Source organism: Paraphaeosphaeria sporulosa (assembly GCF_001642045.1).
Source record: "Paraphaeosphaeria sporulosa strain AP3s5-JAC2a unplaced genomic scaffold CC84scaffold_14, whole genome shotgun sequence".
Lineage (NCBI taxonomy): Eukaryota > Fungi > Ascomycota > Dothideomycetes > Pleosporales > Didymosphaeriaceae > Paraphaeosphaeria > Paraphaeosphaeria sporulosa.
The window spans coordinates 76790-95939 of record NW_017253373.1 but is presented as its reverse complement, the minus strand read 5'-3'; the positions used below and the strand labels follow the sequence as shown (position 1 = coordinate 95939).

The window sequence follows — 19150 nt, the reverse complement described above, 5'->3', positions numbered from 1 at the left end:
AGGGAGAGTATCATATATAAGGATTGTGCTTGGCTCAAAAATATGGGTATAAGATCGTTGGCTTTGAGCTGTGTCGGAGCGTTGTTCATTTGTTGACTTTCAAGATGAGGTGGTCGACTCTCCTCCCCGTGCTGCTGGCCGCTAGTGCTCACGCATGGATGCCTCAAGACCGAAACCTCGCCGCTTTCAACCGCAACTACAACGCACACGGAAAACGTGTTGCCGCGCTGCCGAACAAAATCCGAGGTGTCAATCTCGGCGGCTGGCTCGTCTCGGAGCCGTGGCTAATGAAGAACGAATGGACTCAAGTCATTGGATGCCCAGCCTGCTCGGACTGTAATAGCAATGGAGGGAAGTGCTCAGAGTTCGACTGCGTGAGCGCAATAGGGCAATCTGCGGCTGATTCGGGGTTCAACAAGCACTATACGGGATGGATTACACCTGCGGATATACAGGACATTCATGATGCGGGACTGAACACGATACGGATACCGATTGGGTACTGGAGTCTGCGGGAGCTTGTGGATAGTAGTGAGCATTTTCCCAACATGGGGGATCTGAAGTATCTAGATGCAGTGATCCAAAAGGCGGCGGATCTGGGCATGTTTGTGGTCATGGATCTGCATGCTGCTCCCGGCGCGCAGAAGACAAACGATGCGTTCACTGGACAGGTGAGGCGGACTGAGCTCATGATGAACCACATCTTATACCTGACTGTATACAGTGTCTTCCACCCGCATGGCTACCTGGGTTTTTTATCCAGAGGAACTACGACCGAGCCAGCAAATGGCTTTCCTGGATGACGCAGCGAATCCATAACACGCCATCCTACGCGCAGACCGTTGGAATCATTGAGGTCGTCAACGAGCCGCAGTCCTCCCGCGAAGGGATGCCTGCCGAAGAAGTTAACACCTTCACGCAAGTCTACTACCCGCAAGCGCTAAAGGCCGTGCGCGACGCTGAAGCCGCGCTCAACGTGCCCGCCAGTGATCGGCTCCACGTCCAGTTCATGGACAAGCTCTGGAGCTCCGGCGACCCGAAAGCGCACCTCCCCTCCGACTCCGCCATCATCTTCGACGACCACAACTACGTGGGCGGCGCCGTCGGAGCTATCAGCCACCCCGGCAAGCCCCAGGATGTCAAACAGGCCGACTACATGTGGTACACGTGCTACACAGACGACAGGCTCTCGGACGGCGACGTGCCCAAAGTCGTTCAAGAGTTCAGTCTTACAGTCGACGGGGCGGTCGAGGGGAACAATGAGTTCGCTTGGGATGCGAGCCAAAATCAGGCGTTCTATACACAGTGGTGGAATGCGCAGCAGCGGCTGTACGAGCAAACGAACGGGTGGATATTCTGGACGTGGAAGGTTGGCAATGAATTGAATAATCCACGTTGGTCGTATCAACAGGCGGTCGCGCGGAAATGGATTCCTGGGAGTGCGGCAGGACTGGAAGGGACGAGGGCAAACGATGTGTGTAAGACGTACTTTGGGACGAGTGATGGGAGAAATTAGGTGAGATTACGGCACTCCCAGCAGCATTCGATTGATGCTTCTGTGAGAGGAACCTCATGTTTGTGACGTGGTAGTTGCAAAAGACCTGAATTCACGCCGGCTGACACGACATTCGGAAACGTAGGTGCGTACCTCATCCTGTGTTAACTCATTCTACTACACGTTCATGAACTTGTCGTGTAACAAGTTAGGGTGGATATGCACAATAGGGTCCGCCTAACGGATGTCTACCATTCTGTTGTGATATGGCTGCTAACTTCAATAATTTTGGTTCTACTGTAGATGCCCAATGCGTTCGTACCCAAATCACGTTGCGAATGCCTATCCGATCATGCTCGCCCCGCCACTAGGGTGAAGAAAGACAGACTTCTCAATGCTGAACTCATTGATCCCCCAGATGCTATTAGAACTTCCCCACCCAGAGCCCTTCACACCTTTGATAGGAGCTCCCGGCGCGTCCGAGCAGGTCACGTTGTTGATGTGCACCTGGCCGTACTCCAATCGCTTCGCAATCTCATAACCACGCTCCCAACTCTTGCTATGCACCGCCGCATTGAGGCCGTAGGCCGAGTCATTTGCCTTTTCGACTGCATCGTCGTCATCTTCTGCCATGTAGACCGTTGCTGTAGGACCGAACGTTTCTTCGTCGAAGATACGAGCATCGCGGGATACGTTGGTGACGAGGGTAGGCTTGAGGCTCGTCTCGCTGAGATACTCGAGCCCGCCCACTAGGAAGGTGGCGCCCTTGTCTTGTGCGTCACTGAGGACATCGTAGGCATGCTGTATAGTATAAGCAACAAGCATCGGTGCGGCCACGTAGGCGAATTAGAGCACAGGCTTGCCTTTGCGGATTCCTTGGTGACAGCGTCACCGGCAGTGGGAATGTGAGAGAAGATCGCGGTAAGGTACTTCACGAACTCATCATAGACGGCGCGATGAACGATAATGCGCTCCGTCGAGAAACATAGCTGGCCATGATCCGCCACCGCTAGACGCGACACGTTAGCACTCCTTGTTGCGAGATATACCGAAACGACCTACCACCCATGGCACACATCTTGGCCGCCTGTTGAAGATCGGCGTCCTCGAGAACAACAGCTGGCCCCTTGCCACCAAGCTCCATCAAGACAGGCTTGAGATATTTTGCGCAAAGCTGACCAATCTTGCTACCCACGGCAGCACTGCCGATAAAGTCCACTTTTCGAAGTGACTTGTGTGCGACGATGGCTTCAGTGACGGCGGCAGCATCCTCTCGCCTCGCTTGAATCATGTTGATGACGCCGGATGGAATGCCCGCTTCTTCAAACGCCTCAAGCAACAAGTGGTGTGTCCGTGGCGACAACTCCGAGGCCTTCACTACAACAGTGCAGCCAGCTGCGAGCGCCATGCTCAGTGCTCGGACCGGAAGTATCACGGCACCGTTCCACCTTTCATGATCAGTCTATCGTGGATAATGCTTCAAGTGCTGACTCACGGTGGAATGATCATCACTACCCCGACTGGTTCTCTAACCGTGACTGTCAGGCCGCCCACGTCCGCGCCGCCCTCTCCAGTCGCGTTTTGCGTCACCACGCCCCTTATCTCGGTCGTGGCAGAGGCTATCTCTCGCATCCATGCTACGGATCCCATGTTGAACTTTGCAAACATCTCCGGGCAGCTGGTTTCCGCCACCTGTGCTTGCATCACTTCCTTACTTTTCTTCTCCAGTACATCGGCAGCTTTCAGAATAAGTGATCGGCGGTGCGCAGGTGTTGTCTTTCGCCATTCAACGAGAGCTGTAGCGGCAGCTTCGACAGCCAGGACAGCGACCTTTGGCGAAGCAGAGACGGCGTAGTGGATAGGCTTGTCTTGAACGGAGGAGATGACAGGAAACAGGATTTCATCTTCAGAAGAAGGATGTGCTTTGCCATTGATCCAAAGCGGAACTACCGGAAGGCTGTCGGGCGACAGTGGATGTGTGATAAAAGGCATAGTTTTCCTTTTTTTACTTGAGACGTTCCGATATGGGCACAATGCTCTGAACGTGCAGAAGAACCTTCGGTGGTTAGGATAACATTTGCTGGATAGCATCTCAAATGATTTATATAAGAAGGTTTGTGTGCCCGAGACGCCGTAAGCAAGCGCTCTCCCGGCCTTAGCATCTGCCACATCTCCGCTGATCCTACATTGCACACACTTCGCCGAAAGAAGGTACCTTTTCGTGCAGCATGACGTTAGCACCACGACTTCAGGAAGAGTTCTGAGCCATAGGCGTTAAGCTCAGTCGCATGCCCGACCATAACTACATGCGTTTCGAGAAGGTACATTGGCCAAGAGGGAAGCGCGATCAAGTAGCCAGCTTTGGATTACAGTGTCTGACCTGAAGACCGTACTTCTAGATCACACCTCGTCCTGTTGGAACCCACTGCCATATAAGGTTATGAAAATACCCGTTGATGGTTTATCTTCAATTCTTACTGCTACAAAATTCCAAGTTTTATTGTCGGCCAGTGGATGTTTCTGAATGCTCTAACCGATTTGGGCAGGGTTCGGGCTCCCGTCAATTCGGGGAATCGATGTTGAAGTGGGGACGATAGGCGGCGTGCCTTAATATGCACTTTGGCCGTCTTACGTCACAGGAAACTTAGGTATATACGACCAAGGTGCACATCCGAAAGATGTTCTCGCCATTCCGTAGCGTTTCGTTCTCCTGCATTGCTCGCAGGCTTCTCTTTGTCTCCAGAAGGGAATCTGCCTTGGACCGAACTACGCCGCATCGCAACGCCCGGCTTACATGATTCACATCAACACCATGCATGACCGCCTATCAGACCGCACGACTTAGACTTCGCGATCACAACTTTTCTCGCTTTCAGCTCCGTGGCTGCGATGAATCACATGTGTTGTCTTTGTAGGGAAAGAGCTGACTACACTATCACCCTGGTGGCGCTGCTTCCCTTGTTCACTTGCGACTAGAGAAGCCACACTCGGGGTACCTTACTTCCACCATGGCGACCTTCGTGCTTATGCATGGCGCTTTACTCTTTTTGCAGTCTCACCTTCATCTTCACCTCGACCGCGGAGCTGAAGTGGGTCTAAAATAAGAGAACGAACCTACAAATCTTCACGACTCTCGAACACGTCTTTCCACCAATTCGCTCACCCGTCGCACACGAATTCTCACGTCCGCTGTACACATCGTAAACATGCAGTTCTCACTCTCCATCCCGGTCTTCGTGTGCGCCTTCCTTGATGTGATTTTGGCGGCAGATGTGCGTTCGAGCAACCCCGCGATTATCATGGTCCCTGGAGCCTTCCACTCGCCCCAAGTTTTCGACAAGGTGAAACATCAGCTCTCTCAAGACAAGTTCCTCGATCCCATTGCTCTGCCCTCAGTTGGGCATGTGGTTGGTCGACAACCCGACATTGAAGCTGTCAAGTCGGTTCTCTGTGAGAATTCCAGGACTTTTTTCCTACTTCTTCCCTAACTCTGCCCAGACAAGCATCTCAATGCGGGCCGGGATGTGGTTTTGGTTGGTAACAGTAAGTCATAGTCCACGGACGCGCTATATAGCTTAACGGGTCACTGATGTTGGACAGGCTACGGTTGCACTGTTATTGGAGAAGCTGTCAAGGGCGCTCCTCGCTACTCAGCCTCATCATCCAGCGCTCTTGTTGCCGGATCCAAAGCCCGCGGTCGCATCGTCTCGCTCATATATCTTGCCGGCTACATCCCCACCATCCAGGAAGTGGATCATCCCGAGACCAAGCAGGATATACACTTCGTTTCTCCCGCATTATTCAAATACCACGACAACACGGGCGAAGTCACGTCGGACGGCGACAAAGACCTTCCTCCCCAGAAAGCCTTCTACAACCTTTTGCCGACGAAGGAGGCTGATTACTGGACTAGCAAGCTCAGCTTCTCCTCGTTTGACGCCTTGAACGCTACTGCGACATACATCCCATATGCGGGAGACTTTAACGTGGTTTACGTTGTCGGAAGTCAGGACAAGTCGGTTCCACCTGCGTGGGCGCAGACTTTTATCGATCAGCCGGGTGCCAGGTTCACCGTTGAGCATCTTGACGCGGACCACGTTTCGATGTTGAGCAAACCAAAGGAGGTAACCGACCTAATTGTTAAATACTCCAAACATTCCGTATTTAGGCACTATTACGATACAATTGGGTGATATAGACCATGACGTCTCGTACATAATGTGATGGAGAAACCGGAAGGAGAAGACACATGTGGATGCGGTTAGGTGATCTGTACACTTAGTTGGAAGTTTTGATAATGGGATGTGGAAGAGAATTTGAGTTTGGAACCAAAAGGTACATTTATATCCATGCCTTCTGTGTGCAGCCCGTGCCTTCTCGAAGGATGTGAATCCATGCCACACGCACGGTTCGAGCTCTCAAGCTGCCTAGGGGTCCTCGGTTGCAACGCTGCATTCACAAACCGTTTAACACGGCATTACGAATTAGTTGAAGCCAGAGGCTTGCATGCCAAGGTTTAGCAACTCTAGCTGCCCTAGCTTATCATTTGCTGATCTGCAGGGCGTGCTTCCGATGATAAAGAGAGAAAGCCGCGCTATCCGTTTCTTTCAACGGAACAGACGATTAATCCCTGCTACGATCGGTGGATTATTGTGTGGCGTATTGTCGACAGCAGAGCAAACAAGTTTGTTAGAGTAGGATGAGGGAATAGTTATCGACTACAGAGAAGCAATGAGCACGATTTGAACTCAGTTTCCCGATGAAGTACGAATGGAATTCAGAAGCCATGCACGCAGATGACGGTGGTAAAGGAAGAAAAGTCTAGAGAAGAGAATGCAAACCCCGCGCACACGTTTCTCTCGGCACTCTCGCCGTCATCTTCCCATGAAGACATCACCACAGGCCTCTGTCTCCTTGTGCTCATGGTACACCACGCACCTGCTCCCCCTCCACGGCTTGCAGCTCTCCCACCGCCGCCCATAACACGCCTTCCTCCTCCTCGCCACACCCTTTCCTTCGTCCCCCCCATCCAGCACTCCGCCCCTTCCATCCTCCCAACTCGCCACCCCAACCCCCTCCTCGTAACATCGTATACACCACGCACAACAACACTCATCGCACCCCACCGCCCCAATCCTCGGCGGCAGCACAGCCCTGCAGTTTTCACATGACCGCGTCGTATGCCAGCTCAGCGGCAAGAACCCCCTCAGGCGATGTCTCTGCATGGCCTGGCTGCACGGCTTCTTCAACCGTACGCACAAGTCGCGCAGGAACTTGGCATGCCAGGTATCCGCATGCGTCGCGAGAAGCTTGTCCGTCTTCTTGAACGCAAACAGGTCGAGCACGAGCTGGCGGATCTTGGCACCCTCGTCGATGTCGTTGTACAGGATGCGCGTGTCCGACGGCGTGAGCACGCTGTTGGTCGAGTCAGCGAGGTCCGCCATCATATCCACAATGTGGTTGCGCAGGCCCTCGAAGCAGAAGCGGTCCGCGAGGATGTATAGATGCAGCAGCGTGTAGTAGGCGGGTTTGCCGTCTTTGAAAGGGACCGGCTTGATGGCGCCTGTGTAGAGCCAGCTGACGAGGAGCTCGAAGATTTCCACGGACACGTCATCGAAGCGGATAGACTGGTCTGTGGCTTCGAGGAAGGGGCCTGTGAGGGCGACGCGGAAGTAGGGAGATTGCTGGGTGAGCAGCGAGGTATGCAAGAGGAAGCGCGTTGACTTTGAGCCAGTTCCGACAAGGATCTCGGACGTCTTGGTGAAGTGGTCGGCCGTTGGTCTGAGGATTGTTAGTCTTGTAAACAGGCGAGTAGTATATTAGTTGCGGTGGCGCCACTCTCCGACCTTGCGGAAGGTGGCACATCCCTTGCAGGCAAACTCACCTTATAGATCCAGCGGGTGTACCAGGAAGCGCCGTGTATGGCGGCGGCAATGTTGTCGGAACCCGTGTCATCTTACCTTTCAATTATACGGCTTGTAGGTAGGGACAGTACTTGAGAAGCTGAGCGCTGAACAGGGTCGCAGCAGGTCACGAGAGGAGCGGATAGGTCCGTCGAATGAGGTACCTTGGGGACCCGACTCCATTTGAGGACTCTCATATACCCCGTTCGCGTGCGGCAGTCTTTCAACACCTAAGGAATGTATCGCCAAATATATCAAAGACAATCGCGTTTGTTGTCCAGTGGCCTCCGGTGTGGTCGACCGCGCGCAGCTGTGATCCAGAGGACAAAGAATGGAGCGTCCACGCTAATACGGTTCCGGGAATGGAGTGGCACGCTCAACACAGCAGCTCGCAATTCTAAGCCACCACCAACATTAGAAGAGAAAATAGAAGGGCGCAGAGAGGCAGTGTGGTGACAATGTCAAAAGAGTTAGAATATCGAGAAGCCCGGGCGCATAGGCAATCTGAGCGACAAGGCTCACCCACCAGCTAAAATACAATGTTCTTCTTCGATAGCTACTACCTCTCCCTAAATACTGGAGACCTAGGCATTCAAGCCGTGAGAACTAGGCATTTGCCAAACGGTACTGAAGTGAGAAACGGGCATACTAAAGATGCCGAACCAGAACCTTATACGCCGTGCTACCAGGTACATCCAGGGTCTCTATTGAGACATGACAGGCCAGTCAATCTCGTTCTTCGGAACTGAAAATGCTCACAGACGTTGGGTAATTGAGGGTTCCGTTCACACTCAGATCCGGTGCTTTTCCGATTCTAGCTTGAGTAAGCTTCAACGACCGTAGCCGGGCTGTCCGGGGACCTCACCAAGGCGCGAATAGAGCATATATAATGCCATTTGGTTGCATTCCTGGGTCCCGGTGATCGTGACAAGGCGCTCGTTGCTGTTGTCGGTCGGTTCGTTGATCTTGATGACGCTACCGCTCAATTGTCTAATTTCGTTGATCTTAGCACCACCCTTACCAATGATGGCTCCAACCATGTCGTTGGGAATATAAATCTGTTGTGTGAGTGGCTACGACCATGTCAGCGATGTTCTCGTTCTCTTGGTGTTCATGTTGCCATTCTTGGGGGGCTCCGAAATAACTTACCTGACCAGGTACCTGAACGGGGGTTTGGGCGGGCACTGCACCGTGGCCATGTGCAACTGGGGCAGCAGGATGTCCGCCATAGGGACCAGGCTGCGGCGTAGGAGCGCCGTAATGAGCACGCGCGGGCGATCCAGCGCCATACGGCATGGCTGGTTGGCCGTATGCTTGCTGCGGAGCCTGTGTATGCATACCATACTGACCTGGGTGCTGACCATGTACTGGAGTGCGCTGGGCAGGATGGGCCTGCTGCCGACGGTAGTTGTCAGGGTAGTTGTACTGACCACCGGCAGGCTGAGGAACGTAGGGCTGAACGGACATGCCGCCAGGAACAACGTTCGCTGCAGTACCACTGCGAGTGGCATATTGGGAGGCTGCTGGGCCACCGAAACGCTCCGTCAGCTGCTCTACAAGAGTTTGTGCAACATAGTAGACTGCAATGTGCACAGCATCCGCGACACCCAGCACGACAAGAGAGCGTTCGCCGGAGTTGGGCAGCATGGTATCTGAAGCGTTTAGCTTGGCATTGGACGCTTCCTGAATCTCGCGTATGCGGACCCCACCCTTGCCGATGATGGAGCCGATGAGGATGTGAGGAATCAGCAAACGCATGGGGTAGCTCTTTGAAGTGCCAGTGGAAGCAGTCTCAAGATCCTCTTGGTTGAGGGTACGCACAATGAGGCCAAAAGCCTATATATGTTAGCTGTGGTTGGAATGTGGCATTACGGGGAGAAATACCTTTGATACAGCATCCACCTGGCCACTAACCGTCAGGATGCGCTCTACAGCACCCCGCGAGTAGTCGCTGACGGTGCACTTGGCGCCGGAGAGACGTCGGATCTGGGTAACATTTTCGCCACCCTTTCCGATGATGGTGGCAGCCTCGCTGGTGCCAATGCAAGCGCGCAGGTGCAGCCAGTTGGTCTCGTCTTGGTGCTGGGTGTTGCTAGCGGGACGGCCATTGGCACCGGATGTGGACTGGATGGGCTGGGTGTCAAGCGAGGGAACGACGGCGGGTGCATCTGGGAGCACAGTGTCCGTCTGGGCGTCTTCCTTAGCACCATTCTCGTTGGGCAAGGCTCCTTCGGCATTTACCTCGGCGCTAGCATCGCCGTCGGCCTTTATGTTCTCGGGCGCAATGTCCTCAGCCTTCACTGGCTGTGCCGTGTTGATGTCCTCGGCAGCAGGCTCGTTGACGACCTTGTCCAGCGCAGGGCGCTTGGCGTCGGGCTGGTCATTGGGGCCGGAGGGCGACGAGGGTTCCTCGAGGGGCCGCTTGGTGGAGGTCGCAATGGTTGGTGAAGCAGACATGGTCGCTGGAGAGTTGCTGCAGCCAGCTACTTTTGGTAATTCTTCACGAGCTCAAGCGAGGCTGGAATTGGTATGATTGAATTGATTCGATTCTTAGCCACGTTATGTACAGCGGGGGCTGCTAAGGAAAACGTGCTGGTGCTGGCGAGGGATGGGACTGCGACAGGGCGAGGGGCGGAAGGCAGGGTCGTCGGAAGCTGGGCTAGGCTGGGAAGCGTGCTGGAGCGGACGGAGAGAAGTCGGATGAGAGAGCAGCGTCTCGATGAGAGGTGCCGCGGGAGCTTGTGCAGTGCAGCGAAGTGTCGAAGGGAGAGGTGTAGCTTGCTTGGGACGTGCGTCGATGGTGAGGAGAAATTGGCCTAAGTAAAGAGAAAGCTCGCTCGTCAAACCTTCCTGTGGGACAAGCAGCCGGCGTCTCAGATGTGAGGGCGCGTCTGCGTCTGCGCAGTGCTCGAGGCAGGAGCTGGCAGATATGGGGAAGGAAGCGAAGGCAAGCGCGAACGGGGAGGGGTCAGTGGAGAGCAGGTGGAGTGCAACGAAAAGAAGAGTCGTCGCTGCCGTCCCAGCCAAAAGCGAAGCGGAGGCGGCAGCTGCTAGCCTAGCGCGGCCCTAGCGCCTCGGCGGGCTGCACACGTCATGTGACCATCTTTTCGCGGGCTCTCACGGTGTGCGTGCTATCACCTCACTGTAGCACTGATCGCTAATCGCACTGCAAATCTGCGCTCTACTGGCTTGCGACGGAACACGTTACGGTGATCAAGGACGAATGCAGACCGGTTGCACGCCTCGCCCGGTCGCGACTTCCTTTCGCGGCAACAACACGCACTCTGCTCTGGCCTCACTCCTCTCCGCAAGATGGCGCAGTTACACGCCGATGTCATTGCCCGTATACGGAAGTCCATGGCGGAGACGCGCGATTTGCAGTCTGCTACCATGGATGTTGACGCGTCTGGCACTGAAGCGCGTCTCGACCAGACCGTGCGGGAGCTGCAAGCACGCGTCAACGAGCAGCACGCCGCTCTGGAGCAGGTGAGAGGACATTGCCGAGTCGTGAATGGAGAATCGCTGATGTACCGAAGCTACGCCGCTCTTCGCAAGTCACTATCCAGCAGGCAGCCTACGCGTCTGACGAGCCACGTGAGAAACTGAAGCAGCTGCGCGCAGTGAAGGAAGCGTATGCAAATTTAACACCGACTGCGCCGTACCTTCCATCACCAGACTCAGTGCTGCCCGCCTTGATTGCAGCACGCACGCTGCAGCAGAACGTGCAGGGCACCAAACAAGCCATTGCCAGCACTGAGGCACAGATCACATCTGCTGAAGCTCTGCTCAGAAACGAAGAGGCCAATCTTCATGACGCGAACCTGATCCGGCAAGCTCTCGGTGGCCGGACAGTGAGACTGGAAGCTCAAATCGAAGACCGGTCACAGAAAGCACCTGCACAGCTTGCGAAAGAACTCATGGCTGCGAAACGTGCCCAAAAGAAAGCGTACGATGACGAGACGCAGCGCTTGGGAGATGCCCTCAATGATTTCATCGACAACTATCTCTCCGCTATGCTTGCTGCAGAAGAGCTTGGCGGTCCTGTCGTTGGAGATATGCTGAACGTCGAAAACGAAACCCTCGCAGCCGGCTTCACAAAGAAAGGCAAGGCAAAAGCTACGAAGAAGCCAGTGTCTGAGAAGACGCGGCAGCGTAGGATCGACCAGATTTGGGGCAACAAAACGGCTATTGACGAGGAAGAGGATCCGACGACTGAAGCCGAAGCTGCCGACGCCGAGATGCGTGAGCTCATTGGAATACTATTCGGGACTTTAATTGGGCCGCGCGGCGGCAGAGCCTATCACCAGCTGGAGAGGGACTCTGCTGCCTCGCGCTTCCTCGTGAGGGCCAAGATCGCCCAGTTCCATCCGAGAGATGCGCAGAAGCTGCGACTTATCGACTTTGGAAGGGAGCTTGATGATTAAGAGCCACGTTGTAAAGTGCGCGACACAGTTCAAGCCCCGCCTTTAAGGACGAAGCAGCCCGGAGTGCTTGCAGAACGAAGGCAGCGGCCAGCCCTGACCTTGCCAGTCTCATCAGCCTCCCAAAGGGCGCAAAGGCAGTAGCATGGGAAATGGGTCCACTAGCTAGGCGTCACGATTCAATATACACTACAAATCCTTGGTATCAGTCACCAAAATTCTCCATATCTCGGCCCTATGAAAAATGCACGTTTGCGTCATCAATCTGTGGTGTATGATGATGCGCTTGGTGATCACAATCTGCATATCAAAGATAAATAATCGCCTTTCTCGAGCTGGGATTTCTTCTTCACACTTCACCTTCCAGTTGCTTGACTAGAAGAAATAATCGGGAGAGCTGGTAGGCTGTGAGATTGTGGTTCGAAAGAAAGCAGGAACGTCTAATGGGGAGTGAGGCGACCCTCGAAGTCTCAAAGACTCGACATCTTACTGGTATAGATGCACGTTAACATGACGATTCTTGGGCTATGGTCATATGTCTCATCGATCCTGCCGCCATCAAGATTAATCCTTCGTGTCATGTCCCCATAGACGAAGGTATATGAGCTCTCCTGGAATCTTCAGGCAATGTTTTGCTTGCTGATGGCGGCAAGGAAAGCGATCAATCCATCAAGCGGTTGCAGGCTTTCAAGAATCGCTTGTTGCTATTGGGAATGGATACAAAAATGATTTGCTGAAGTCGCGGTGGAAGAGAAAATATCGTAGATGGCAACTGGCATTGAGCGTCTCTGGGCGGGCTGTGGCTGTGCATGTGGCTGGCTGTGGCTTTCAAAATCGAAAGCGGCAAAGCGTGAGGATGAGGTTGCCACTCTCAACCAGTTCTCAATTCCGATCCCACTTTCTAACTATCTCCACATGATCACGAAAACACCTCCTTCATCGGCTATGTGAACGAGTTAGCCTCTGGACATGCTTCTGATGCACGTGACGGGGCCTAGACTCCGGTGGGGGTTCTTCTTCCATCCTGTGTCTCAGAACCAGTCTGAGCATCGTTTCAAAGATGCCCGGGCAGGCACGATCTACAGAAACACTGCCAACTCGTCCTAGCTCTGAGATACAAGCTTTGACTAACGACGATCACGGGAAGAACCAGAATGACAGTAAACCGCTGTGAGTAGAGACAATTCGCAAAGAACGAAGTCATGCCCCAACAAGTGACTTTCCTTTGTATTTGGCTGGGGAACCTGAGGCTTCCTAGCACGTTTCATCCAGCCTCTCTCAGCCAGCGCGCGGTTCAGTGTCTCTTGCAGAAGCGACGGACCGAATTTGAATTTCCCCAGCCGTCCCTCTTACGCGTCGCAATGATGAACTCCGCCCCACCTGAGGCATCCCCGGACCAATCTCAGGACTTGGCGAGCTATGAGGCGGTTATCTGCGCTGGCGATCCCCGTGCACAGTTCCCTATGCGGCGGTAACCATGCTCAGGAATCACGACCATCCGGTTTCAGTATGAGCCTCTTGTTCCAGGCATACATCATTTGCACAAGCAGTATGATGCTTGTCCGTATGGCCCTCCTCGACGACGGGTGACATGGTATTAAAGGCAGAGACGCCCAGCTATTCCAGCTGTATCCAACTGCTCCGTTCTTGAACAACAACCAAATCATTTTTAATTTACAATTTCCTTGCTACACTCCTTTGTCGCCGGGCGACTTGCTTTCTCTACAAAATCACGAACTTTGATACCCAATCTTCCACATAATCATCATGAAGTTCACCGCCGCCATCGCTGCCATTCTTTCCATGGCCGTCGTCACCATCGCCGCGCCGGTCGCTGTTGCCGAGGCAGAGGGTACGTTCAGATCGGTCGATGGTCGTTTTGCTCATCTTGCTGACCCGCTGCATAGCCCAAAACCACGGAATGTGCGTCTCAAGTGACGGCACAACCGTCACCCAGATTACGGGCTGCTAGACCAATCTGGAGGTGCGGCGTGTGATGCTACCAGCCGAACAAATACACACGAATGTATAAGAGGTTGCTGAGACGAGCGGATCAATCCATCTGATCAGCAAATCCTTGAGTGATGGGTGTAGCAACGCTGAGCACTCGACCGAGCATCGTCATCTGGACACAGGGGAAGTTGCAAGTGCGGCTGGAGATACACAATGAATGAATAATAAAAATAATATGCACCTCCACCCATTCTCTCTATGAAGATCGGGATGTGCATTGATGAACGTAATCAAGGCAGTGTTATCAGGCGTAACGCTCTATTAAGACCATATCTATTGGTAAGCCTGCAACTTCATGTAGCTTGCAACGTGTGCAGTGTGTGAGAGATTGGTGGTGGTAGTTGCGAAGCGTCCGGGTAGCCTAATCCCGATTCGGCAGTGACGTACACACGCCTTGTTTCGCTAAAGACTGTTGACACTGTCTGCCAAATTTTAATCGAAGGCAGTTGGTCCTCTGTTAGACTTTCTGTGAAGGTGGCTTGTATACGGTTGATGAGCGTGCGTGTGGTCCTGGAGATCGATCTTTGACGGTGGATCGAATGGTCGAAGCCTGCATTGCGTCATGGCCGCACGCACCGTGCCCCCCCATGACTGTCCAGGTTTCTCGACAATATATCGCCGTGGTCTTGATCATTGTAGTGTCTACAATTGGTGTCTGCAATTGCTTAAACTCGCGTTTCTTCTCATCGTTCTCTCACAGCCATCGAAAAACAGTTGACCCTTGCTTTGCGCTGCACAGTACTACTGTCAGGCAGCTGGAGCGGATACTATTCACTTTTTCGTGCAAAGATACATGAATGGGCCTGGATTTCCGGGCTACGCGCTCCATGAAAGGCTCTTTCGTGATGGGAACTGCCCTAGTGCAGTATGCAAGACGTGCCAGACCACGCCTTCCGTTTTCACCGGAGACATCCGGATCAGACGCGTAAACGCGTGACCAAACAGGCAACAAGGATTGACCTCGAAACTCTGGACGCTGGGAGAACCATAGGTGGCCTTGCAGTGAAACGATGGAATGCTCTTGAGCGACTCGAGGCATGTGTGTAGGCGAGTGCCCACGGTCGAAGAGCGTCGATTCGAGCGAGCTATGAAATCTGCACTCGAGCGGGCACGTTATAGTAGGGAAACTGTCGAAGGGTAAAAGGAGCGCTCTTGCCGTTTGTTTTCGCAAGATGTCACCTGGCGTCTAGAGCACGGCAGGCGCAACGCGTTGACCTGATCATCGAACTTTCAACAAACTTCACCTTCACCTCTCTCTGATCTACAAACTTCTCGCGCAGCACGGAAACCACATTCATCCTCCTCGAAGCCATCTACGGATACATCCTTAAGGATAACCGCTACATTGGCGTCATGAGCGGCGGTGTCGGATGGCGCAAAAGAAGTGAGTGGCCACGCGGTTTTAGCGATTTCCCTCACATATATATACTCATCACCTGTTCCCTAGTACATTCTCGACCGGGTGCTGCAAAATTGAATCAAGAAGATCGCGCCTTACCCGATACAGATACAGACAGCCTCCGCCCTCCGTCAGAGCGGTCAAACTGGAGAAACACCTTCCACAGTCGTCCAGGAACACCCAGCAGAGCCCCGACACCAACAATCTTCCACGTCGATACGGATGACGTCCGCCGGGACATTACACTGGATGTGCCCAACCCACGCAAAGCGACAAAGCCTAAGCTAGCACGTTATCTTTCGGGTTACCTGGCAGTAAAAGATGTATCAAAGGAGCCCGAGTTTAGTGTGCCCTGGCTTGAGATACCACCGGCTTCTAGAGAATATGTGGATCCCATGGCTTCTCTTCAGTCTGTTTTTTCGCATATGACAACCAACCCATCTTGCCCAATACCACTCCATTACAACAACGGCATCTTCCGCGTGTTCGAAGATTATCGAAAGGTTAGGGACGAGAAAGAGCGTTTGGACGATCTCCTGCATGAGACTTTTGAGGGGTATCGAGCGGTGGAGAGGTTTTTCGAGAAAGCCGAGGCTGAATACCAAGCGGAAATTCGTCGACTAGAGCTTCTCATTGCTCGCGGTACATCTGGCATGGATGGGTAAGCGATTGCCTATGTGTCACGAAGATCATGCTAACTATGACGCAGTGTGATCAAAGCACGGCGCGATTCTACCGTGAGGAGAATGATAGCTCACAAAAAGACAGCGTCGGAGGATTCTGCACTGGTATCTTTGGAGAATACTCCCACGGCACAGTTGGATGATCAAATCCGTATACGGAGCCAACAAGGTATGTACACGTTGTCAAATTTGGTTACGTCAAGGACATTTACGCTTCGAGTTGCTCGATGGTCGGGAACTAACGAAGTTTTTCCGCTCTCTACGGACCAGCTTACTTTCATCACAGGCCTTCTACATAGACCAGTGTCTCCGTCCAGCAAAATGGCGATGTTGTCCAGACGCTTGGAGAATACTCAGTCCACGAGCGACTTTATTGTTGGCACGCCACCTATCCAGGAGAGAAAAGTCACATTGTCCCGTAAATTGCAAAGCGAGCTCGACCTTGCGCGCCTTGCAGATCCTGGCATTAACGGCTCAGTTCCGCGCTCGGTCGACTCTGGATTTTCCGGTAACGGTGACCCATTGCCAGACGAAGTGGATCCTCAACTGACCATGGTGGGGCCTGCGATCGATCTGGAGGCATTTGTGGCTTTGAAGGAGCTTGGAAGCTTGGTTGCACGGAAGCGAGGGATTGATACAAACAGATTCCTCACGGGACTGATGCAACTATTTTCGATGGGCTCGGAGCATGGCCAATACGAGCTCCGCCATGGAGGTTTTGACGAAGAGATCAATACAAGCTCTTTCGATGCCGTTAATAACCCCGTCGAGGCTCCAACCACCCCGGAGCACATCGTGCGGCACGTTCGCTCACAACCTCTACTCTGGTCTGCGCAACGGTCCCGAAGACATTTCTCGTTCGAACCTGGAGATGATCAGCTCGCGGCGCTCGAAAGGGAGCTAAAAGCACATGGAATGGACGGCTCGTCTAACTCAAACGAAGTGGACGCTGCCTCCGGTGGACAAGCGTTACCTTCACAAAATAGTGTGTCGCACAATGCAGACACGCAAAAGCCTCCTAGGATACCATCTCCCATGCAATGGCCAGGGCTGAAGACCGTTCGACGCGGAAGTTCAAACTCCAGCATAAGGACTACGCTGCAAAATCCAGACACTAGAGAGCGGCGCAGCAGTCGGTCGAGCGTGTTGACTGCATTTCGTCAAGAATCTAACGGTAGCTCGCGACCTGTTGCACAGAGCAGAAGTAGTTCTGTGAATGCCTTACGACACGTCGAGGCATATTCGTCTGGCTCCGCTGGTGGCCTCGGGGCGCGATGCAATTTCGCAACTGTGGCGGCAGTCAGAGCAGTTGAGCAGGCGGATAATTTGGTGTCAAAAACCATTGCAGCCCAGTCCGCGTCGATAGCTCCCGCCTCTGGGTCATCCGCATGAGCTAGTCGTCTATCCGAAAAGGCACAAACAGAGAATTTTGCCTTATGAGCACGTATGACAGCATCCGGAAGATGCCAAATCATCAACTACCTGATCTATACCAATTCAGGATGCCAGGTTGATGAGGAAGAGTTAGGTGTTGACGAATAATCGCGCTTCCGTCAGATTCAACGAGGGGACCTTCCTAACCTACCTAGCTTAAAGATGTAACCACGGAACCATAACGCCGCGTCGTGAAAGCCGCTGGCTTAGTTTCATCACGTTGCACAAATCTCTCTTGGTTCAGCTGTATTCCTCCGCACATCCACTGTTACCCCGTACGAATGCTATAGCCGGGGTATGCGTCATATTTGGGGTATAGCCTATGGCGAGCAGAACAGAAGCAGCTTATTCGACCGCGTCGGAAGATTGGCATGTACCCGGTAACGAGATTGGAGTTCAGTGTTTTCAAACAGATTAAATTTCACATCTCACATCAGCAACTCTGATTTACCGCTCTGTGGTGCATCCGGTGGAGAGTAACATCTGCGCACTCTGGACGGCGATCTGAACAACCCTCCAGGAAGCCACTTACTTTATCGGCCCTTTGACTGGGTGGAGAGATTGGTGATCACATATCACAGTATGAGTTGCTAACAGATGGTGAGGTCCACGATTGCACGTTTCCGGCGCCGTTGTACCAAACCGGCACATTAGTCCCCTCTTCGGCTGATGCATCTTTCGTGCTTGGCGTCCTAACATGCACTAGAAACGATGAACGTCTGGTCATGGTGGCTGGGGCATTCAACTCGAGTGTTCTCGCAGCATCGATTACCCGTTCCACGAGCACACGCGTTCTTTCGAGGCCTGGACGAATGATCTTCACGGAGGAAACGTTTTGCGCCACCGTTCCCGTGTCGATCAACGCCACAGAGTGTGGCGTTGGGTGTCGGCTAAATGTTCGGCGGGAGGAAAGCGACAGCCGTGCCACACGTCGCGCCCTGAGCGAGTCTGCAGCGTCTCATCGCGTGATGATGCGCAACACATTGCGCTCATCAATTGCTTCATCCGACAAGCTACCTCGAGCTCTCGCCACACTTATTTTTAAGCACACGGCTCGGGTCTGACTCCGGCGCACACAGGCGGTAATTGCCGGTCTCCATGATGCGAGAGTCGGTGTGACGATGGCAGCTTTGCTGGCGGTCATGGGATTGCTGTGCGGTTGAATCACGGAAACACGAAGCCCATCACGATGACGCAAGAGATGTCGGCTGTAGACGTTGCTAATGCTAACGTAACAAACTGGTGGTTCTGCATGGCGACGGGAATGCGCACGTTTGGAGCTCCTTAATCTCGGCTCACTGGTGTATGGGAGCGTGTTGTGTGTTTTCGGGCGGCTAGGCGCGTAGTGGGCGAGTTGCCTACTCGCAAGCGATATGGCTGGCTTAGTTTCCACCCGCGCAAGCCACCAGATTGGCTGTTAGCAGAGCTTCCGTGGCCCAATCTGAAGGCTCGCCAGCGCGCATGCAGGGGACATTTGGCTCGAGGCTCTTTGGGGAACGGGACGCTTCACGGTACTGCGTGCCAGCAAAGGCGAGATGCTGCGCAGGTATAGCGGGCGAGACGAGTCAAGGTCACGGCGATGGCCGGGGGTTGAGGCTGGAGACGAGGTCGGTCTGCCGTCAGGTGGCAGATGTCATGGAGTGCCAGCGCACATGGTACGCCGCCGCTTTGATACGTACCGCTGGTTCCTTGGGGTTAGTGGGCCTCGGAAGGGCTGCTTTGGGGGAATAATTACCGGAGACACAGGATTGGCGTGCCACGGAGCTAATGGCGACAAAAGCCTCGTACAAACAACATTGTGT

The 19150-nt window shown here is 53.5% G+C and overlaps 7 protein-coding genes across 7 annotated transcripts; 4 read left to right on the top strand and 3 right to left on the bottom strand.

The window, feature by feature from the left end:
- Nucleotides 1-104: 104 nt before the first annotated feature.
- Nucleotides 105-1701, top strand: CC84DRAFT_1231880 (glycoside hydrolase; the record flags this gene model as incomplete). The annotated part of the gene is made up of 2 exons (XM_018183742.1): nt 105-671; nt 725-1701. 2 exons carry the CDS (start codon nt 105-107, stop codon nt 1514-1516), a joined length of 1359 nt encoding a protein of 452 aa, XP_018029927.1. The 3' UTR covers nt 1517-1701.
- A 93-nt stretch (nt 1702-1794) lies between these two features.
- CC84DRAFT_1156450 (ALDH-like protein) lies at nt 1795-3487 on the bottom strand (the record flags this gene model as incomplete). The annotated part of the gene is made up of 4 exons (XM_018176975.1): nt 1795-2296; nt 2359-2504; nt 2558-2943; nt 2991-3487. The coding sequence occupies 4 exons, from the start codon at nt 3485-3487 to the stop codon at nt 1838-1840; spliced, it is 1488 nt and encodes a 495-aa protein (XP_018029926.1). The 3' UTR covers nt 1795-1837.
- A 1214-nt stretch (nt 3488-4701) lies between these two features.
- On the top strand, nt 4702-5688 carry CC84DRAFT_1222580 (uncharacterized protein; the record flags this gene model as incomplete). Its single annotated transcript, XM_018183389.1, has 3 exons — nt 4702-4945; nt 4994-5038; nt 5096-5688. The coding sequence occupies 3 exons, from the start codon at nt 4702-4704 to the stop codon at nt 5686-5688; spliced, it is 882 nt and encodes a 293-aa protein (XP_018029925.1).
- Nucleotides 5689-6369: 681 nt separating this feature from the next.
- On the bottom strand, nt 6370-7450 carry CC84DRAFT_1103866 (uncharacterized protein; the record flags this gene model as incomplete). The annotated part of the gene is made up of 2 exons (XM_018175034.1): nt 6370-7276; nt 7380-7450. 2 exons carry the CDS (start codon nt 7448-7450, stop codon nt 6370-6372), a joined length of 978 nt encoding a protein of 325 aa, XP_018029924.1.
- A 778-nt stretch (nt 7451-8228) lies between these two features.
- CC84DRAFT_1181056 (uncharacterized protein) lies at nt 8229-9855 on the bottom strand (the record flags this gene model as incomplete). Its single annotated transcript, XM_018180527.1, has 3 exons — nt 8229-8471; nt 8548-9234; nt 9283-9855. 3 exons carry the CDS (start codon nt 9853-9855, stop codon nt 8229-8231), a joined length of 1503 nt encoding a protein of 500 aa, XP_018029923.1.
- Nucleotides 9856-10710: 855 nt separating this feature from the next.
- Nucleotides 10711-11822, top strand: CC84DRAFT_1181055 (uncharacterized protein; the record flags this gene model as incomplete). The annotated part of the gene is made up of 2 exons (XM_018180526.1): nt 10711-10884; nt 10935-11822. The coding sequence occupies 2 exons, from the start codon at nt 10711-10713 to the stop codon at nt 11820-11822; spliced, it is 1062 nt and encodes a 353-aa protein (XP_018029922.1).
- Nucleotides 11823-15028: 3206 nt separating this feature from the next.
- CC84DRAFT_365135 (uncharacterized protein) lies at nt 15029-17637 on the top strand. Its single transcript, XM_018185933.1, has 3 exons — nt 15029-15892; nt 15941-16083; nt 16201-17637. The coding sequence occupies exons 1-3, from the start codon at nt 15186-15188 to the stop codon at nt 17304-17306; spliced, it is 1956 nt and encodes a 651-aa protein (XP_018029921.1). The 5' UTR covers nt 15029-15185; the 3' UTR covers nt 17307-17637.
- Nucleotides 17638-19150: the final 1513 nt, after the last annotated feature.

Coding starts and splice junctions, on each gene's coding strand:
- CC84DRAFT_365135 (XM_018185933.1), top strand. CDS start 15,186: ATGAGCGGCGGTGTCGGATGGCGCAAAAGAAGTGAGTGGCCACGCGGT. Junction 15,893..15,940: donor GGTACATCTGGCATGGATGG/GTAAGCGATTGC, acceptor ACTATGACGCAG/TGTGATCAAAGCACGGCGCG. Junction 16,084..16,200: donor CCGTATACGGAGCCAACAAG/GTATGTACACGT, acceptor CTTTCATCACAG/GCCTTCTACATAGACCAGTG.